Raw genomic sequence first — 23,408 nt, forward strand, 5'->3', positions numbered from 1 at the left:
AAAATTGTAACCGAAATGTGTCTTCTATTATTACATAAACAATGACAGCAAAATTAGAAAACCATTAGTGGTTTCGATACAAGCTGTCAGTTAGATTTTAAAGACCAGTGGTCTTTTCCCCAAACTACTCTGCTAGTTGTAATTCCTTTACCTGCTCCACACTTAGGCACACTATACATTGTCCTTCAAAGAGTATGGAAACAGCACCATTTTCTTTACAATAACCAATAAAAAAGTGTTATGACATGTTAAATTCTAAATCAAATAAAACATGGCACATATTCCCACAAAGTAACATGTTTCGTCAGATAATTTACTGATGTCAATGTAAAACTTGTCTCTCCCATTCATCTGGGTTTCATGTCTATCTAGCACACCCATATCAGTGGCAACCAGTACTACTGGAGAAATTCTACCAGGAAAAGAGAGAGAAACGGAGTAATACACAGTCTGTGGTTCTGTGGTTGGAAACAGACAGAAAACACCGTCCAAATCCTTTCTGGCCAAAGATACAGTTCTGTGGAAGGAAACAGGAGTGTAATGTACTGAATCAGGAAGTAAAGCATGTTGTTTGTTTAGGAGTGGAGAACCACAAGTCCTGAATGCATGAGAAGTGCTTTCAAATCTCTCCAAATCCTTGCTTATGGAGTAGTTAGTTCCTCTAGATAAACTCAGTTTGGTTGAGTTGTTTGTGGCATGTGCCTGGGCTGGCATATTTAGGGATACCTCTGGATGTTACCCCAGAACTTAAGAGATGAGACAAATACAGACCCAGAGACAGGAACCTAAGCAAGCATCTTGGCAGAAAATGGGGCGTACAAAACCATGCTTGTGGTTGAACTGACCTAAAGATGGGGAAAGGAAAGATTTGTGCCCAGTGTTCTCTTGCTGCTGCTTTCTGCCTACCAACAGGTACATAGGAGAAACCTTCAAGGTAATCAAAGAGTGGGAATACTGTGGTGACCTCAAAGTAGTGGTCAAAGCCCCATATGAAGACACTCTCATTAACTTACTAATCAATGCAAAAATATCGAGACTGACTGTTAATTTAATCCAAGATTCCTGATGTACTCAGATTGAACCAGGCTTTCAAACTGCCTTAGAACATGAGCCAGGACCAGTAGGATTAATTGATGAGCCACATAGAACTTTACTAGATTGGCCTTTGTGTGACAATGAGTCTGTTGGAATAGTATAAAGCCTGTCAGCAACAATAAAGGTTTAATTCTTGTCCCACTTTAAAAAAAATATGAGTTTACTGAATCATCCAGGATACTGAGAATTTTCAATGTAGGAATTCGTCAGATGGTAGTTTGTTGATAAGAAAACTACAGAAAATTTTATTTTTGATATATCTTCTTCAAAAACTTGTCCCCTGCTCCCCACGTGTAGCTGCTTAAAACCGCTTGAGGCTTTTCTCTTCAACCTGTTGCAGGAGCTCCTTCTGCTCCTTCAGCCAATAGCTGTTGAGATACCAGCCCGTTGGGGCGTGGTCTCTCTCTCACTTTAACAAAGCAGCAACTGCCCTCGGTGCTCTTTCTCTGGCTTCCAGCTCCATTTCCTGCAGCTAGGCTCCCTACCTGATTGTGCAGAGGGCTGTTGTCTGTGACGGTGATCTGTAAGTTTTTCCTCCTTAAATAAATAGCCATTCTATTAATCATAATTCCAAACTGGTGTGGGATTGTTTGTGACTTAGGCCTTTATCATCCCTGTAGACACACCAGGTTAATGAGGGAGGTGCCGTGAGAGTAACAGATTGTCTTTATTATGGGGATTCAAGGGAAATGGGGTTCATAGATGAATAGAAATGGGCTGATTGATAAGAGAAAGCTAGCCAATAAGAAACCCAAGCCATTGACCAAACAATTGTAACTGATATTAAGCCTCAGAGTGGTTATTTAATAAGCCACTGCAGGGACTGGGTGGTCAGAAAGAAACCCATCAAGTAGGACCTCTGGGATGGGGATAAAGCTCCATCTGCACCAGGTGCTGGCCTGTGCTGCCTCTGTGCCTATGCCTGCTAAACACAGTTCGCATAGTGTCCTGACTAAAGAGGAGTGTGAACTTTGTGCACAGCAAAAGGTCATTTCCATTTCTATTCAAAGCTCTAACAAGTATTTACTTTCAGTTTTTAGCAAGCTAAACACTAGAAATCTATAGGATTCCTTCTTTCCTTCCTCCCTTCCTTCTTTCTTTCTTTATTTCCTTTTATTTCTCCCTTTTTAAAAAACTAATTTTTATTATGGTGAGAATACCAATAAGGAATTTTAACAAATTTTAAGTGTACTCTGTAATGGTATGAACAGAAACTCATGAGCTCTATGAAATGTGATCTCCTTGTTCAACTAAATTTTATTTCTACTGGGATCCATATTCCTCTACTTTTAAAATTCTATTTATGAGTCTGTCTATTCTAGGCGCCTCATATTAGTGGAATCCTGCATCACTGGCCTTTTTCAAAAAGCTCTATGCATCAATATTTGTCCATATTGCCACAATTTACAGATTTCCTTTATTCAAAAAATGGAATAATAGTTCACTTCATGAATATAAAACATTTTCCCATCAATGAGTATTTAACTTAGTGTAGCGTGAATCATAAGAACCCTGAGACAGATATTGGGGTTCAATTTGAAGAGCAGAAAATCAAAGTGGCTAAGGCACTAAAGAACTCTCAACTCTAAGAAATCTTCAGACTGAAAGAAAGCAAGTTCCTGTCTCATATTGCCTTATATACCTCTTTAGTGCTGGGATTAAAGGATGCACCACCACTGCTTGGCCTCCATGGCTAACTAGTGTGGCTGCTGGGATTAAAGGTGTGTGCCACCACTGCCTGGTCTGTATAGCTGAGTAGTGAGGCTCTTTTGCCTTCTGATATTCAGGCAAGCTTCATTTATTAAAATACAAATGAAATGTCACTACAACTTGGAATGAAGTTTTGACTGTCATGAGTCATGAATCATGCTAAGATGAACATAGACTTTTAATATCTTTCTGAGATTCTGACTTCAATTCTGTTTGAAAAAATACTCTAAATATGATTGCTAGATCACATAGTAATTCTTGTTTAGTTATTTTAGAACATACCATATTATTTTCCATGCCAGATTATATAAATTTCTTTCCAAATTTCCTATCTTTTTCCTTTCTTGTTTACAGTTTTACATATTGTGCATATGTTTCTCATGGGAAAACTATCAATTTCAAGTTTCCCAGTTTATAAGCAGTGAAGGAAAAAGTGGATTGTTTCTTAGTTCACAGTTATTTATATATTTTAAAACATAAGGTTGTATAGCACTCCATAATTCTCTGGGGTGACTCAGGTATAATGCAAAAATTAATGTGTGTGGGTAATTTTATTTGAAGATATGTCATTTCATTTTAAGAATCTTGTTTTCTTTACTCACAAAAATTTCAAGAACTTAGAGTAAGGAAGTAGACTTGTTCAAATATTTCTCAAATAAAAACTTTCATCTCTATATGCTATATAAATATTAAGAGATATGAAACTGTGTCTGAATTACCTGACTTGTATGATAAATTTTATAAAAACATATGTAGTCAAAACACGATAAAATAAGCCTTACCTTAATGTTTCATTGGCAGGACTAGCTAAAGTTCACTTGTGTTTAATCTTTCTGTTTCCAAATGAAGAACAAATCTCTTTTAAGCATGATAATGTTAATATATGGTGTTTTTTTTATGAAATAACCATGACTATGTAACCCCATTCTCATGTTAAGAACTGCTTATTTTTATCTTAATAACTTATGATGCAAAGTAGATCTTGAGTAGGTTTAGTAAAACCTCAAATTAGATGGAATGACTTCCAGATGCGTTTAGACACTGACCTTTATTATTCTTTTCATCTGCACTCTGAGGATTTTCCCACCTCCATCCTTTTCGTGTCTCTGTCCTTGCCTGCATGGTGGCTCTTTCCCTGGGTACCCACCAGTATTTCTTGAACTGTCCTTTCATCCATTTTCTATCCTGCTACCCTGCACAGACCTTCTCCTCCAGGAAGATAACTCATCATAGCCTAGATTTTCTCTTCTTCATTTCTTTTATTTCAAAACACATCTGGCTTGTTCCAATCCTTGAAAATATATGTAGTAAATTGTTAACAGCTTGCAAAAGATTTATAAACATAGAGAGATGTGAATTTTAATGAGACATCCCTATATATATACAATTTAATTGAAATAAATTTTGGCCAGGTAGTGCTATTTCTGCCATCATGGCAGACTCCTTGGGAAGATATTACTGATTAATAACCCAAACCTTTATGCAGCTGGTCTCCTTAGCAACCACTGCTGTAGGTCATGATGTTTCTTTCCATTTTTTTTTTTCTAGCAAGTCTAAACTCTGACAGAGATCTGGAAACAAAACTTTTCACATAAAGCTGTAAGTGGAATTTTTCTTTTGAATTTGAAATCGTGTATCTTCAGATACATAGGTAACTTCAAACCCACCTAGCTCAACCTCATAGAATACGAAACCTATGTCGGTTTATGTGGCTGACCCAGGGCACAGAAAGTTCTTAATAAACCATTTTGTTAACTCCTCCTCTTACTCTAGTTCTTTCCTAAAGACCAAGCTAAAATGTGCGGTTAAAATACAAACCTCTACACAGTGTTTTTGTGGCTGCTAACTGGGTGTTCAGAGCTGCAAGCTGTTGAAAACTATAGATGAGTGGCCATTGTCCTGGGCTGCAGCTTCAGTGTTGCTCTGGGCTGGATCATCATTGGCATGAGAGTCTTTACTCAGCATCTCTATAGGCTGCACTGTGACAACAGGCTTTCAGAGGCTGCCTTTCAGCAGTCAACAGTCTGAACTCTGTGTGCCATCAGGAAACATGAGAATAATCAGAGAAAATTTCCCAGGGAGTCGAGAGGACATTGAAGGTAGCTGAAGAGCAGGTGTCTTGGTTGGATTATTTTAAGAAATAATAATAATAATAATGGTGTCTTTAATCTTTGCTTTAATCTTTGCAATAAACACATCCCTGGGTGCAAATGAAAACCTAAGGAACCTTTTGTTTCTGATGAAAAATTAGTATATTTGTAGTTGGTGAATATAATTCTGAATTCTTCAGGCAGCAACTCACTATCTCAGAGCACAAAACTCAACTAATGAGGCCTCAGTCACAGATCTATTCCAGTGAGCAAGAGTTTTCCTTCATTCTATCTAAGGTTTCTTACTGCTAAAGGCCAGACTCTTAGAGGGTGTTGGATCTTTGTGATATGGAAAACAACTAGAAAGGCAAAGCCTTCGTCTGAACAAAGACAGAATCATCTCCGTACTGACACAGAGCACTTTTATCTAAGTCATTTACTTTTATACCCAAACTTATGAGTCATATATAGGTTAATTTACTTCATTTTAAATAATCCATCTATTTACATAACATAAATCATATGAACCACTTAAATAAAACTATAATTCATAAAACAGTAAAACTAGATGAATATGTATGCACTTATAAATATTATACCACCTGTGGTTTTAGGGTTACTTTAACTTTTTTTTTTTTTTTTAATGTACTCATCACAAATAGCATCTGTTCATTGAAAGAAGCAATAGAAGGCTGAGGATGCTGTCCTCAGGCCTGGATGTGGCTCTTTGCACTGAAGGCTAGGTAGTAGATGACTATGCCGATCACTGCAGCCAGCACTTCCGTGGAGACCCAAGGCCCATTCCAGATGCCCCGATGATCCACACTGACTGTAAACAGGGGTGGGATGATGGAAACGTCCTCATTATTTCTCTGAACCTTCCTTAGGAGGCTGTAGGACACTTCATCGAAGAATCTGACCTCATAAGTGCCTGCGTGGGCGCTTTTGTGCTCCAGGCTCCATGAAACCTGATATCGGCCCACATCCTGGCCCCGGGTTACGGGAAACTGTTTTCCACGAACATCAGCATAAAGAGCCATGTTCTGGACCCTGTTCTTGCAAGTCAGTGAGATCTCCACGATGAATACGGTCTCTGTAGAAATGACGGCATCTGAGGTTGTATAGTAAGAAGGGGTGATCTGGGGCTCCAGGCAGGCTTCTGAGCAGCAACATAACCTGGACAGCAGGAGTAGCGCCAGGGCGCCGAAAGATGCCATCGCCGCCATTGTCTCTTCTCTGCCGAAGGGAAAAGAGAGCAAGCCGCCCTGAACATGCCGAGCAGAGGAGGAAGCGCGACGCGATCTCAACACCCAATCATGCCCAGTCGGGCTGGGCCGGGTCTGGTGACGTTGCTGGCGGCACTGACGTATCCGCTTCCCTGGCCACGTGGCCTTACTTTAACATTCTTATCCGACTCTTCAGCAATTCAGGTAAGAATCGATGTGAGAGTAGATAACTATCATTTTGTACTTTTTGATTGACACATAATATTTGTGTATAATTATGCGCTGACTATTGTATATATTCTCTTTTTAGATAGTCCAAAATCACTTGCTAGAGATGAGGAAGACAAGCAGAACAGAATCAAAATGAAAAGAAAGAAATACCACATATCCATTACCTGACTCTATCTTCACAACATCACAGTCTGTGAGTATTTTATCTCCATGTCAACTTAATCCAAACTCTAGTCCAGCTATCGTGGTATCTAAAAAGCAGGAATGTTTAAGTCAGTTTTTCATCAACATCTAATAAACACTCTAATTTTTGTTTTACTATTTATACCTACTTATTTACCTTTTATATTTTAAATTATCTAATTTCAGTAGTATAACTGAAATATTTCAAATTAATTATGTGAAACTTAATGTATTTATAAAATTAAATCACGAGATAGATGAGTCTTCATATATTCAGAGCACTTTCAATGTACTTTATTATATATTTTAAAAATTCTTCATTCTGTTCAATAATTCCTGCTGTTTGTTCTATGCAAATATTTAGTTTTTAATATTTTAATATGAAAACATATTTTCTTTATCACCGTTAAATTGCCTCCCAAACTCCTGCACACTGTTGGTACAATTATTAGTGCAAACAAACTTGGAGTATACTTTGGATGGTGTTTACAGAGCTCACTCCAATGCATAGACTAAACCTTCAAATTCTTTGCCTGTAGTTCCTAAGACATAACCCAGCATGATTCATGGGCCTTCACCGGGATGTACGGTTTTCCTGGCTTAGAGAGTTATAACTAATGGCTAACGTTGATGGATACTTCATGGCCAATTAAAAGTGAACGGGAAAACAAAAGTGAAAAGGAAAAGAAAAGACATGTCTACTCCTAGATACCGTGGAGGAGAAACTTTATTATAGGTATTCAGAAAAGCAGAGATATCTGGGAGAATCCAGAGTGCTTATAACCATACTGAGCAGGGCCATGTTCACAGACATGGAGGGGAAGGCAAATGGGAAAAGAAGAATCAGATGCAGCATCTAGGAAGCTAAAGGTACTGAAGAGAATGGTAACCAAAATGCCTGGATTATGTTGGGAAGTGTCTCTGGAGTAAGGGCAGCCCAGTCCCCTGACTGGAGAGTTCCAGGTAGGCAGTAGGGTAGGGACTGAGGAATGCAGAAAGAACCTGGTGTTCACAAAGGTCTCTTTTGATATGTTAAATAAGCCCCTCAGCCCTTTGTAGGGGCTTTGAAATTTACTAAAAAGCAGATTGAGATCCAGAGGTAAGAAGAAGCTACTTCCCCTATATAAATCATATAAATGATTGACAATGGATCATAATAGAGAGATACACTAGGAAAAAGAAATGAATAAAACTATACTCAAAAATACACAAATAAAGACAACCAAAATTCACAACGAATCAGAGTATTAAAGTCAGGTGGTTCGTGGAGGAATGGCGTCAGAAACTAATCTTCACTGGAAATACTCAAGAAGACCCATTCCAAGGTGTACCTCACTGATGTCCTAGGAATTTCTCAATACAAATGAATTGAAAATGGAAATTAAACATGGAATTCAAGGAAAAGGATCTTGGGCTTTAGTATTCAATAAAGTTTAAGAGAAGGGTATGGGATTTAAGAACTACAGATATCTTACACTACTTGTAGGGCAGCTGATTTTCTAGGCTATTCTGTCTAATACAAAGGTATGCTATGTTGAGACAGGACTGATGAGAGACAATAGACTTATTCTATAATATCAGTGTGGTGTTTAAAAGGAGAATGGTTCTCATAGGCTCATAAATTTGGAGACGTGGTTCCCAGTTGTTGGGATTGCTTGGAAAGATTAGGAGGTATGGCTTTATTGGAGGAGGTATGTGACTGAGGGTTAACTCAGGGATTTCAAAAGACTAGTGCCATCCCCAGCCTGCCTCACTCACTCTACAGCTTGTGAATCAAGATGCCAACTCTCAGTTGTTTACACTGCCAAGCCTTTATGCCTTTGGTCTGGCTTTGTAAACTCCAATCCTATGAAACCTTGTCAGTCAAAACAAATGCTTTCTTTTATAAGTTGTTTTTCTCATGGTATATTATCTCAACAATATAAAAACAACTAAAAACAGCAAACAGTATTTAATACCTCAAGAAAAATTCTTAAGATGATTAAATGTTGCCTTTAAGTATATTTGGCTAATTAAAATATTTATTTATTTATTTATTTTATGTTTCATTTTGCAGTTTTTTTTCTTTTTTTATTGAGAAAAGGAGAAAAAAAAAAACAAGTTTCCACCTCCTCCCAGCCTCCCATTTCCCTCCCCCTCCTCCCACACCTCTCCCCCTCCTCCCACCCTTCTCCCCCTCCCCCCACTCCTTTCACCCTCCCTCTCCAGTCCAAAGAGCAGTCAGGGTTTTCTGCCCTGTGGTAAGACCTAGGACCTCCCACCTCCGTCCATATCTAGGATAATTAAAATGTTTATTGTAAACATCTGAATGAAAGGTTTGGTAGATATGCTCTGTGTTAAAAGTAAAGAGGTTGTTTGGGTTATATGTTTGTTAACTAAGTAAAAAGTAATTGTGACTTAGAAAATAGCATTCCTGGCATACTTAGAAACTTACCCTCCTTTTCTTTCTTTGCACATACACCTCTCTCATCAGTCCTGCACTTTCTAGCCTGGTCACATCTTATAGACTCTGAGGAACTGAGAGTGCACATCATATACCTCACAATGAGAATGTTCTGTCCATTTGTGACCCAGGGTTGTGTTGGGGTAGAATGCCAGCTTGGGGTTTATGCAATTTCAAAATAACAGCAATAGAAGCACATTATAAGCTAAATTTGGTGATTCATATATTGTACCTAACTAAACAAAATTTGCAGATCATAAATCTTAGTGTACCTCAGAGACCTTAGGGAGGGATTAGGTTATTTCTGTGTAATATTATGTAACAATTTTCCTTATTGTAAGTAGAAATTATAACCAGTTTGAACATTCAAAAGAAAAATCAGCAGAAGCAGAGAAAATTGTGAATACTATAACTATATTACGGAAGATGAATAGATTTGAACAAACAAGTTTTTTACTTATAAGACACATTTTTTTCACTCAGTAAAACCCAAATGAAGCAATGTTAATTACTTGCCTTCTACCCAGAATATTTCAATTTGTTTTCTATAGTATTACATTATTTTGGTACCTGAACTGAATACATAATAGAACATTAACTCCCTATGGTAAATTAAGGAAGAAATCAGTATAATAATCCTTTTTGTGGAGAAGGAGATGAAAGCAGTTATGCAATCCATTAGTGAATCATATTTATTAGAGTCCCAGAAGGAGTCTTCAGTTAAAATTCAATACTTTCTTCTTAGCATGTACAATCCCTTAGAAATTAGGTATATTTTGAGTGAAGCATTTTGTTAGAGGAGGTTTTGCAAACACATAGCAGGTAATAATTTTGTAATCTTCCTTCCTATCCTATACTCTTGCCATTTGCTTGCTGTAAAATCCTTGACCAGGGACTGGTAAGATAACCCCACTGTTAATGGATGTGCCCGGAGTGTAGGTTTGGTGTTCAGATCCCTAGGACCTAAATAAATGCCAATAGGCCTGGTAAATCTCTTCTAATTCAGTGCTCAAAAGGCAGATACAGGGATCACTAGCTATACTTACTAGCTGTATGGATGAGATAATATCATATTAGGGAGTCCCTGCCTCAAAGGGTAAAGTAGAGAGTGATCAAGAAAAATTCTCATATCAACCTTGAACCCAAACATTCATGTGCACATGTACACACACATGCACACACATAGCATGTGAGAAAAAGATAGGCAATCTTCATATGTAGACATAAAGAAGATAATAATCTGCTATAATAGGATGAGGGTGTAGTAGGTTCTGTCAAGTACTGACTACCTAAATTGAAACATAAGCACATCACATGTTACTCCCATATCATGATGACTGACCTTGTGAACCTTAGCTGAGGTATTGGTGCTAATGAAATGAGGCACTCAGAAGTTAATTGCCCCTATCTCATTCATATAAAATGAGAAATGCTCTCATTGCCAAAAAGCTTCAATATCTGTTTTAAAGTCAGATGATTAATTTGAAATATGAAAACTGAATGTGATAGAAGAGAAAACAGGAAATAGCCTTCAGTGCATGGGCTCAGAGACTACTTCCTAAATATAACACCAGTAGCACAGACACTGAGAACAACAATAAGTAAATGGGATCTCCCAAAACTGAGAAGCTTCTGTAAAGCAAAGGACACAGTCAATAAGACAAAAAGTCAGCCTACTGCATGGGAAAAGATCTTCACCAACCCCATATCAGACAGAGGACTGATTGTAGCAAGGAGGCCACTTGTTTGTTCCTGGCTACTCAGCCTCAAAATAATCACTCAGAAACTATAATATTTGAGTCACTGCTTAGTCAATCACTTAAGTGTATTGCCAGCTAGCTCTTACATCTAGAATTAACCCATTTCCAGTATTTCATATTTTACAACAAGGCTTGTGGTCTACCAATAAAGTAAAGTTCCATCTGGTGTTTGCATATTTCTTGTCTAGCAGCACCATAGTGAATCCCTGACTCCACCTTCTTTCTCCCAGCATTCAATTTAGTCCCTCCCCCACTTAACTCTAATCTTCCCTATACAGGCCAAAGACAGTTTCTTTATAAACTAATGATATTCACACCATTCAGAGGGGAATCCCACATCACCTCCTCTTTTCTGCCTAAATAAAAAGGAAGGTTTTAACTTTAATGTAGCAAGATTACAAATATGAAAATGGTTATCAAGAAAGAATTACAGTTACAATATATAATTATAACTATCTATTCTTCAACTCCATCAAAGATTACAGAAAGATATGTTACCTAAGTAAACAGAAAGTGTATTCTAAGCAACTTTCAAAGCTCTAGAATTTGCAGAGACATTTTGCTACCTGGACAGTAACACAATGTTCTTCTGTATTTTGGGGGCATCCACTGCAGCCTACAGGTGCATAGTATCTGGCAGGCTTCTCCATGAAGCAAGAAATTTCAAAGACAGTTCTGCCAATATTGGCAGTTTGTTAGTCACATTTTTCTGAGTCCTGCAGAATGTTTGGCACACTCTTTCATGAAGCAGAAACCCCATAAGATCATCTCATCTTTATGCAAGTTCATCAGTCATTTTTCTGTGGGTCCTGCATGTCCAAGTCATACGACATACCATCAAGCAGCCCAGGAAAGAGCAGTTTCTTGCCCAAATGGCTAGAAATCTCCATAAGAAGCCTCTTTGATGTTCATCTTCCTCTTGAAGTAATTGGTGCTGCCAGGAGCAGATGTGTCTCATTGTCATGAAAAGTTCCAAGTTTTTAAAACATTTTAAATGCCATATTCTGAAGGTCTCTGAAAGATTTGAAGAATAACTACCTAACTGAAATATATCTCTATATATCTAGACACCCTAACAAACATGACTATACACTTGATTATTATAGATAATTATCTATTAACCTATATTTCTTAATTACTCATTACATTTTTAAATGAGCAAGATAAACACAATACATTAATCAAGAGCAGAAATATACATACAACAAAATTGGCCTTAAATATTTATCAATAAACAAAGATCCATACAAATGCAAAGTATTGATCTCTATAGCATATCCCCCTTTAAATGTAAACAATCATTTATAAACAATACTTGAGAATATGGGCATAGATTTCTTCAAACTGCTTCCTTCTTTTTGTTGGGCAAAGTATTTTTGGGTGTCTTCACAGTAACCTTTTGGAGAATACCGGTTCATCAAACCACATTAGTCTGAAATTAATGCACAGGTTCTCATCTTCTGTGGAAACAAAAGCAGAACCTCTTTGCCAAAGCACCAAATCCTTAGACACAAATTTTGGAATCAAGATAGATTTAACATATATAGGTCGGTTTAGATTAGCAGCACATATAATGAAATGTCTCTCTGTACTTAGCTCCTTCATAGTCAAAAATTCAAAGAAAACACAATAATATAAATAATCTAGACTCTCTGTGTATTTTCCATCTTTACATGGCTTATTATTTTTTACTCTTTTTAATCTATTACTGTCTATACTCTGTCTCTTTAAAGACTTTATTTTTTAAAAGTCATTTAAATTTCTTTTATAACTCTTTATATTCTTTTTCTTCTCTCTTCCAAGCCTATGTACATTGTGAACAATTTTGAGGTTTTCTTCTTTATCTGAATGTGTCTTAATTGTGCATCTGTATTTATTTTCTGACCAGAAGTAGTGCCTCCTCCTCCTCCTTCTCCTCCTTCTCCTCCTTCTTCTTCCTCTTCTTATTCTTTTGCTAAGCAAGTGTGCCTAAGGCAACCAAGCAAGCAAGGCCCTGCCTGTTGACTCTGCCCATTCCAACATGGAGAAGGGATGTTTAATGTCTGAGACTGCCTGGTAGGAGCCATCCTCACCACCTCAACTCTGGGAAGCACCATGCAGCATATAAACCCTCTTTATCTTAATAAAAGCTAAATCTACCATGAAGTGCACTGAATGGCCTGGAAATATCTCTGTGTATATGCCATGTTCTCCTGCCTGTGTATGCCTAGCACACCTGACTCCACTGCCTGCCCAGGTGGGAAGTGCTGAGACATGGGCACAGTCTCAGCTAGTTTTCTTTCTGACCCCAAGTGGGCACATAAGCATCTAGACATGAAGTGGGTGGCAGGCATTAGCCCCAAATGTTGGCATGCCAATTTGTAGAATGGAGGCCACTTGTTTGTGCCCAGCTACTCAGTCCCAAAATAATCACTCAAAAACTATATTATTTGAAACACTGTTTGACCGATCACTTAAGTGTATTGCTAGCTAGTTCTTACATCTAGAATTAACCCATTTATAGTATTTTATATTTTACCATAAGGTTTATGGCCTACCGTCAAGGTTCTAGCTGGAGACTTGTATCTTTCTTATCTGGCAGCTCCATGGTGAATTCCTGACTCTGCCTTCTTTCTCCCAGCATTTAGTTTAGTCCTTCCATACCCACCTAACTGTATCTTGCCCTGCACAAGCCATAGACAGATTCTTTATTGACCAATGGTATTTACGCATACAGAGGGGAATCCCACATCAACTGATCTCCAAAATATATTTTAAAAAACTCAATAAATTAGACATCAAAATTCCAAATAATCCAGTTTAAAAATAGGGTACAAATCTAAACAGAGTATTCTCAAGAGAAGAATCTCAAATGGCCAAAAGACACTTAAGAAAATGTTCAACATTCTTATCCATCAAGGAAATGCAAATCAAAACAACTTATACCAGGCAGAATGGCTGAGATCAAAAATATCATTGACAGCTTATGCTAAAGAAGATGAGGTGTAAGGGGAACACTTCATCATTTCTAATAGAAATGTAAACATATACAATCACTCTGAAAATCGGTATGGTGGTTTCTTATAAAATTGGGAATCAACTTACCTCAAGACCCAGCAATAACTCTCTCTTCAGCATATTCCCAAAGCATGTTCATACATACTACAAGGACATTTGTTCAACTGTGTTATAGCAGCATTAATAGTAATAGCCAGAACCTGCAAACAAACTAGATGCCCCTCAACTGAGGAATGGATAAAGAAAATGAGGTACATTTTACAATGGAGTACTACTCAGGAGCAAAAAAAAAAAAAAAGAAATTTTGAAATTTGCATGCAAATAGATGGAACTAGAAAAAAAAAAACCAGCATGAGTGAAGTAACCCAGACCCAGAAAGATTAAACGTAGTATTACTCAGTCATAAGTAGATACTAGCTATAAAGCAATGGATATTGAGTCTATAATTCATTATCCTAGAGAAGCTAATTAACAAGGAGAACCCTAAGAAAAACATATATAGATCCCCTTGGGAATGGAAAATAGACAAGATCTCCTGACAAAATTGGTAGTATGGGGGTGGGAGGAAAAGGGAGTGCAGAAGGGAAGGATAAGGTGAGAAGAGGAGGGGAAGGAGAACATGAGAAAATGGGATAGTCAAGATGGGGAAAGGACAGAAATGGAGAACCAGGAAAAAGATATCTTTGGGACTAGCATGTAACCTGACACTAGAGAAATTCCCAGGAATCCACAAGGATGACCCCAGTTAAGATCCTAAGCAATAGTGGAGAGTGTGCCATAACTTGCCTTGTTCTGTAGTAAGATTAATGACTATTTTAAATGTTACCATAGAACCTTCATCCAGCAAATGATGGAAACAGAGGCAGAAACCCACAGTGGAGCATTGGGCTGAGATCCTAAAGTCCAGTTGAAGAGTAAGAGGAGTGAGAATGTGAGCAAAGAGGTCAAGAACATGATAGGGACACAGATTGAAACATTCTACCTGAGCTAATGGGAGCTCACCAATTCCAGCCAGACATGGAAGCAACCAGCATAGAACCAAACTAGACCCTCTGAATGTGGCTGAGGCAGACTGCATGGCCACTGGAAGTGGCACTAGGATTTAATCCCTACTGATTGTACTAGTTTTTTTTAGAACCCGTTCTCTCTTAATAGATACTTTTATTCAGTCTAGATATTGTAGGGAGGGACTTGGTCCTTACCCTCTCTGGGGAGTGGATGGAGGATGGGGTTAAGGGGAAGATGGAGGAAATGCGAGGATGGGAGGGAGTGGGAACTAGGAATGGTATGTAAAATAAAAAAAATTGTTTTTTTAAATGGAAATATTAAAAAATCAACAAAAAGAAAATGTATCCATTTTATTGATTTGAAATTTTAAATGTCTGCAAGTAAACATGATAAATACAACTTAGAGGAAATATCAATAGTCTTTGGGCAAAATATAAGAAGTTTCTTTATTACTGGACAGAGTTTTAATTTTAACTTATCAACACAAATCATGGTTTAATTATTTCTTTTTATAAATTCTTTTCTCATACAATATATGCCAATTGCAATTTTCCTTCTTCTAGTATTCCCAGTTCTCCACCTCCTCTCCCCCAAGATCCACTCCTTTTCTGACACTCATTATAAAAGGACAGCCTTCTAAGAGATAACAACCAAATAAAACAAAATAAAATATTATATGATGAAGCAAAAACCATTGTACATAATTTCGACATGGAACCCAACAGAGGAAAACAGTCTCAACGGCAGATACAAAAGTCAGGGAATTACTCATTCTGACACTCAGGAGTCCCATAAAAATACAAAGATAAGAGCTATAATATATATATATATATATATATATATATATATATATATATATATACACATAGGATCTGGTCCAGACCACTGTAGCGCTGCGATTGCTGCTTCAGTCTTGGTGAGCACGTATGTGCCAGGATTAGCTGATTCAGAGGGACTTCTCTTAGTGTTCTCCAATACCTCAGACTCTTACATTTTACCTCCTCTTCCATAGGGTTCTCTGAGCCCTGAAAAGAGAGATTTGATGGAGAGATCTCATTTAGAGGTCTCTCTGCATTATGTCTTCAACATGCCATAAGTTCCAATATTTGCTCCCCTGCTGTGGGAATTCCCTCAGCCAAGGATAGGGACATCTATTAGTAGTTGATTATTGTGGTATAGGGTTAGGGGTTGGGCTGGAAAATAAGTAGGTTCAGGGATCTCTTTTGGAAAAAGGAAAAAATTGGATGGGATACTTGGTAGATTAGTGTGAGCTTACTCACACTAAAAATAATAGTGAGTAATAGTGAGAATACTTGTGAGCTATTATTTATGGACAAATCTACATTTGTATTGATTCTTGTATATTATACAAACTTAAATTTTATTTGCTATATTGAATAAGCTTCTGTTTCTGTTTACAATATTTGTGCACCTAGGCAAAGTTATTTTGTCATATTGTATGGATGTATATTTCTATCTCTGCTTAAGCTATTTTGTATATTAATATAATTTTAGAATATATTTATCATATTGTGCTATACATTTCTAGCTCTAATCAAGATACTTATACATTGTATACATTTTGAGGTCATTGTTCTCATTTGCTGCAGAGTTGTTTAAAGATATTTTTAATATGAAACCTTAGTCTTTAAGATATATAGGTTTTAAGAATTATAGGTCAATAATCATCCATGTTTGTCATACTTATAGTTAGACTAATCATGTTCTTAAGATACATAGGCACTGTATTTAATATAAATAGGTAATCTTCAAACACTTCAAAGAACTGTAGAATATAGCATTCAAGTAACATATTTCTGTTGATTTGAGACATGATTGCTTCTGATACCACTGAACTATTCCCGAGAGAATGTTGGGAACTGAAGACACTCCACTGGAAGCTTGTTTTCTTCTTGGTGAAACTGGCCATTGGGGAAAAAAACTGTCCATGCCTTGACCACTAACAAAATGCATAGTGTCCAGACTGGACTAGCAGGATACAAACAAAAAGAATACTAAACCTTGCCAAGACAGAGTAAAACAGTTTTAAAAATTTTTCCTGCCTCTAAAAATCATCTGTCAGTTAATTCTAGGCCTTAGCCAAAGTTGATTGTCCAAGGTTGCAAATAAAATTTTGGGTGATTACTCAGGTAGCTGGTTGTCTCTGTCATTTATTGCACCTTTTGAAAGTTGCTTGATTGTACTTCCTGTTTACTCAAGTAATATTATTTCCCTCCTCAGGTCTTTAATTGGGTTGAAGATGAGATAGTTGTAGTTTCTTTCCTCTCATTAATTAGTCAAGCCATTTCTAATATAAGACTTAGACACCTTAGGATAGGATAACTATTATAATATTTAGCATATCTTTCTTGCTTCATGCTGATTGTAATTCTAATTTTTATTCTTGATATTTGTTCTTATTGTATATAATTATGTGTTAGGCGAATAACTCTTTTACTTAGACAAAAGGGTAATGTGCTGTGGAAACTTCTTCAGCCAATAGCCTTTAAGATTCTGGCCCATGATGTATGTGGTCACATGTACTATATATACAGATGCAAAGCATGTGTGGCCCTTTGGCTGCTGGATCTAGTTCCAGTGGCCTGCTCATGCAAAGACTACTGATTTTTGAGTCTATCCCTAAACAAAAAACCTTTATTATACTCCATTCTGAGCTAGTATATGACGATTTTATTATAAGCTGCAACAACTCCCCTCTGCTGCTATAAGAAAGCCTTTGTGTTGATGGCTGAATAAGGCACCAATTTATGAATATAGCAAAATATTATTAGGAGTCATTTTATTGTTAATTTTTTATAACAAGAGCATTTGGATTTATCCTAGTCATCTTTGATACCGAGTCTCTGCTTCTTGGCCACCAAAACAGTGTCAAATATAGTTTCTTCTTGTGAAGTGAACTTTAAGTCAATTCAGACATTAGTTGGATATTCCTAGAAATTCTCTGCCACCATTGCCCTAGCATATTTTTTCAGACAGGACAAATTGTGTGTCAAAGGTTTTATGGCTATGTTGGTATTTACATCTAGTTTGGTAACCTTCTGAGTACACCAAAAACACTATAATATAGATGTGAGACTCCAGCTCAACTTTTCCATGTTGAATAAACTGTGTGGGTACTGTCATTGGCAATAGGAACCTTGTTTTCCATTTGCAGAGAATAATCCATTGTTTCAAAGTAGCTTGGCAGTTATCAAATTTCTTACTTTGAAATTAAAATACTAGATGCTAATAAGAAGAAAAATAGGGGAAAAAGAAGAAAAACAAAGCAACAACAAACAATCCTTCAATACAATGGTGCATGTTTATCCTAAACTAAATCTTTTATAGAAGCTTGGAGTGCACTAGTGCATTTTGTGTGACATGTGCCTGGGTTCATTAATTTGTTCCCATTCTATAACCTTGACATGACTAAATGAAGAAAAGTTTATCTTAGTGGTACTCACACAATTACTCATTCTTTATTACCTGTGTTTGAACAATAACAGAATCCAGCTCACAATAGATGTAATGGAGGTAAGTGCATGCTTCATTTCCTTGACTGCATTGGTACCTACAGAAATTGTGCTAGCCTTGACTTTGGGTAAAAGAAAATTATAACACTATCTTAAAGATGTGAGGGTCATAAATGAAGTGCTATTTTCACAAAAGGGCAAAATGTTAACATGAGTTACATGGCATGGGTGGGAAAAATGATAAAAACTGACATGATGATGTTTGAGATCATACATCACTAAGGCTCCACATTTAGGGTCACAGAGTAAAAACATTTAAAATTAAGAATTATATGCTTAGATTTACTTTCATATAATAATCAATATTACTGTATGGATTGAAAAAAATGAAACCTGAATAAATCTTTCCAATCGTAATGCAACTTTTTATGCATTCATGTAGCACAAAATGGAGGTACAACAAAGAAAAACAACCAAAAAACATGTTTATTTTCTTGTACCTCCATTTCTTTCTCTTACTCCTATATCTAGAGAAAAATATAGTGGATTGTATACAGAATGATGACTTTGAGGGTCAGGGGAGTCAGGTCAGGCTCCAAAGTGTTTGTTGTGCAAGAACAAGAACCTAAGTTCATGTCTTCAGCACTCACTTAAAAAGCCAAGACATGTAGTGTATACCTAGAATCTCAGTGTTTGAGAGGTGGAGATAGGTGGATTGCCTGCTGCCCTAGCCAATCAGCAAACTTCAGGTTCAGTGAAAGGTTATCTCCAAATAAGGTAGAGACCCAATTAAGGAAGAAAATACAGTGCACATCTAGACTCACCTCTAATCTACTAATGTTTGGATTATCCCGAAGGCTCATTTTGTTGGTATATATAAGTGATGAATGTCAGCCATCTAAACATGATGCATTCCACCAGGTACACTTTCATCATTCTTAGACTCTGCTCTTAGAACCAGAATCTCAACTTCAAATGTCCTCTATAAGAACTTGAGGTACAAATGCTGTTTATAAAAGATACTATGACTAAGAAGTATCATGAATTGGTCTTCTTCATCCTATCAAAACTATTTGACAAATTCAAATTATGAACAGAATTTTTCATCTTACTAATAACTTTGATTTCCATATTATCCACTTGCATCAAAGCTGAAAAGTCATAGAGATGCCCCTTTCATCGGTTCTTTTCCATTTCCATCCACTTTCTCACACCAACTTGACATGGTCCATTCAGTTCATCACTGTGTAAGGGCAGTAGAGAGAGCAGAGAAAACTTCTGAGATCCCACTGGGAACATGGATTCTACTTTAATTTTGGTTGAAGAACTTAATCTCTTTTAAGCAAAGTCTCATTGTCCTGCTTCATCTTCATGTGTCCCCTAGCCATAGGCTACATGCCACTAGAGAACCAAGCATGAGGTATCCCACATTCTACAGGAGTCTTTCAATGGATGCAGCTACCCATCCTTTCCATGATGACATGCAAGGCAACAAGTTTCATATGGCAATAGGAAAAATGTTCAGAATTCTGACATTTATGGAAAAGAAATAATGGCAGAAATGGCTGAGAACAAGGCAAGCACAATGCAATTTTGTAATTTAAAAAATAAAGGAGCTTATCATGAAAAATGGCTTCGCTTTCCAGTATAATTGAAGGTAGTAACCCAGAGAAAACAAAGATGTAAACAAAACAAAGGCATAAAGTGTAAGCAGTATGGATTTGCTGTGTTTTTGATAACTTATATCCTCAATATGAATATATATATATATATATATATATACATACATACATACATATATGGGTTCTCTACATGGAGTTTAACTGACTTACACTTACATTAAATTATTTTCTTTATTCACATTCAATGTATCATTCATGCTTGTACAACCTGTCGAAAATTTGGTGAAAAAATGGTCAAACCCCATAACGTATGTTGGCTAAATACTAATAAACCAGAACATTAGAAAGAGTGCTGGAGGCCTGCTTATGTAGGTGCTCAGGTCCCAAAAAGGATGTGTGGAGCCAACATGGTGCAGGGGGCAAAGAGACAGTCTGAGGGACAATCAGGAAGACTGCCAGCAGCGTTTATTGAAAAAAGAATATACCTTTTATATCCCATAGTTGAGAAAGAGGCATGTGAGCTGGGATGTGGCTTGAGATCAGAGGTTGAGGAATTTAATATTGACCTTCTCAACAGGCACTGGTCATGTCTTAATGGAAGGTACACAAGTTTCTCTTGCCAGAGATAAGAATGACTGCTTTAGCAAGCAGGGACTTTCCTCAAGCCCCAGAGGGAATAGAGACCCTTATGCAATGCCAGACCTTGAGAAAAGAGCTTATGGACGCCAGGCACTATACTACAACTTAAGAGCAGCTTTCAGTCCTGAATGGGTAAAATACTGATCTGTTCCCTAACTGTGTCCTTGTGTGTCTTGCTAATTGAACCTGTTTTCCTCATAACACTCCAAAAATTTAAGGTCCTGATGTCTTACTTTTTTCCCTGTTATACTGTACCATTCTGATTATTCTACATTTATTAACTTAACTCTTGTCCTTACTGGCCTTAGGCTCTAGATGTGAATTGTAGGTATATTATCCTTGGGATCAGGGGCGTTTAATAAATCTCTAACTTTTCTATTCTTGGTGTAATTGGTGGGCACAAGGAAATTCTGAGGTAGCTGGGAATTTTTTTTCCAAAGAATTATTTTGTTTAGAGAGGCAGCCATTGTATACATTTTTACCCTTTACCAGAACCCACACAAAATTTCCCAAAGGGAAAGGCATTAAGAGTGAAGATCATTAAAAATGAAAGTAAAAATCATGCTGGAGAAGTGTGGTCAAAATGTCAAAATGCTGGCTGGAATTTTGTCAAGCAACAATTGTCTCCATACAGTCCATGCCAAGAGTGCACAGCAGGTTTGTTTCCATAAGACATCCTCTTCTCTATTTTAGATGTTGTCAACATTTCAAGCAACATTTACATTTATTTGGAGTCATGATTATTAAGTTAATTTTTAATAACAAATGTGGTGTTTCAAACATATATAAAGAATGTATCGAGTCTGTAGAGTTCCAGGACAGAGAAACCCTGTCTTTAACAAACAAACAACAAAAGTCTTTGCGTCCTCAGTCCCCAGTCCCCACCATGGCGGCGGGGACCGGCGGGGACCAGTGCAGCAACAGACTCAGGCCACAGGTGGCTGGGACCGGAGGAGAGGCAGACACAGACCACAGGCAAATGCAGGCAGCCAGGACTGGCATGCAACCCAAGAGCAGATCACCCTACTACAATTAAATCAAAGAGGTAGGCCTTTTGTTGGCGAGGTCCCTGGCAAATGGGGAGCCTGGTCCTGTTCCTGAAGGCCCTTCTGAGGGGTGAGAGGGATCTTGGCCCCTGACAGGAGCCAGGAAACAGAGCGAGGGCATTTTGTAAGAGGAGCCCCTGGCCAGCAGGGAAACCTGATCTGGTTTTAAAAGACCCATTATATAGCGTTGATAGGAAGAGATGGGCAGGCGCCAAGGCAAGAATTCACCCAATAATCTGAAAAACAACATGAAAACACCAGAACCCAATGATCTTAGAACAGAAGGACTTGAACACCCTAACACAGAAGAAGTGGAAAAAAATGACTTTATGAAAGCAATAGAGTCTCTTAAACAACATGTAAAATACGCCCTTATAAAAATAGATGGGAAGCATAACAAAAAGTTTGAAGAAATGAGTAAATACTACATGATACCATGGGAAACCAAGAAAAAATGATCGAACAGGTAAGGAAAACAGTTCAAGAATTGAAAACTGAAATGGAAGCAAGGAAGAAAACACAAACTGAGGACCAGTTGGATATGGAAAATCTAGGTCAACAGGCAGAGTCTACAAAAACAAGCATAATCAATAGAATACAAGAGATAGAAGAAAGAATCTCAGATTCTGAGGACACCATAGGGAAAATAAACGCACTGATCAAAGAAAACAGCAAAGCCAACAAATTCTCATCACAAAACGTTCAGGAAATATGGGACACAATAAAAAGACCAAACTTAAGAATAATAGGAATAGAAGAAGGAGAAGAGTCACAGCTCAAAGGCCCAGAAAATATTTTGAACAAAATTATGGAAGAAAACTTTCCCAACATAAAGAAAGATATTCCTTTGAATATTCAAGAAGCATACAGAATACCAAACAGACTGGATCAAAGAAAAACATACCCTCACCATATAATAATCAAAACACAAAATACACAGGTTAAAGAAAGAATATTAAGAGCTGCAAAGGAAAAAGGCCAAGTAACTTATAAAGGTAAACCGATCAGACTTACACCTGACTTCTCTATGGAAACTATGAAAGCCAGAAGGTCCTGGATAGTGGTACTGCAGTAACTAAGAGACCATGGATGCAAACCCAAACTACTATACCCAGCCAAGCTATTGTTCACTATCAATGGAGAAAACAAGACATTCCAGGATAAGAACAAATTTAAACAATACGTAGCCACAAATCCAGCCCTACAGAAAGTAATAGAAGGAAAATCACAACCCAAGGAATCCAACATTGCCAACACTGCCTACAATAACTCAGGCATCTAGTGTCCCTTCACCAGCACAACTCAAAGAAGGGAGACACACAAACTCTACTGCCAAAAACAATAAGAATAACTGGAGTAAACAACCACTGGTCATTAATATCACTTAATATTAATAGTCTCAATTCACCTATAAAATGGCACAGGCTAAGAGAATGGATACAAAAACAGGATCCAACATTCTGCTGTTTGCAAGAAACACATCTCAACCACAAAATCAGGCATCTACTCAGAGTAAAGGGTTGGGAAAAGGTGTTTCAAGCAAATGGTCCTAAGAAAAAAGCAGGTGTGCCCATACATATTTCTAACAAAACTGACTTCAAACTAAAATCAATCAGAAGAGATCGAGATGGACACTTTATACTCATAACAGGAACAATTCATCAGGATGACGTCTCAATCCTGAATATCTACACCCTTAATATGAAAGCACCCACTTATATAAAAGAAATATTACTAGAACTCAAGGCAGACATCAAACCACACACACTAGTAGTAGGAGACTTCAACACACCACTCTCTCCAACGGACAGGTCAATCAGACAGAAACCTAATAGAGAATTAAGAGAATTATTGGAGGTAATGAAGCAAATGGACTTAACAGACA

The 23,408-nt window shown here is 37.3% G+C and overlaps 1 protein-coding gene across 1 annotated transcript; it reads right to left on the reverse strand.

Moving 5' to 3' along the window:
- Positions 1–5,568: 5,568 nt before the first annotated feature.
- LOC121463470 (translocon-associated protein subunit delta-like) lies at positions 5,569–6,148 on the reverse strand. Its single transcript, XM_041675708.1, has one exon. It carries the CDS (start codon positions 6,119–6,121, stop codon positions 5,603–5,605), a length of 519 nt encoding a protein of 172 aa, XP_041531642.1. The 5' UTR covers positions 6,122–6,148; the 3' UTR covers positions 5,569–5,602.
- Between the last annotated feature and the right edge of the window lie 17,260 nt (positions 6,149–23,408).

Source organism: Microtus oregoni, unplaced genomic scaffold, assembly GCF_018167655.1.
Source record: "Microtus oregoni isolate MIOR12 unplaced genomic scaffold, Mior012 000026F_ref0000081, whole genome shotgun sequence".
In the NCBI taxonomy this organism is placed as follows: Eukaryota; Metazoa; Chordata; class Mammalia; order Rodentia; family Cricetidae; genus Microtus; species Microtus oregoni.

What these genes read in the sequence shown, in the direction of transcription:
- LOC121463470 (XM_041675708.1), bottom strand. Translation starts at nt 6,121, where the DNA reads ATGGCGGCGATGGCATCTTTCGGCGCCCTGGCGCTACTCCTGCTGTCC.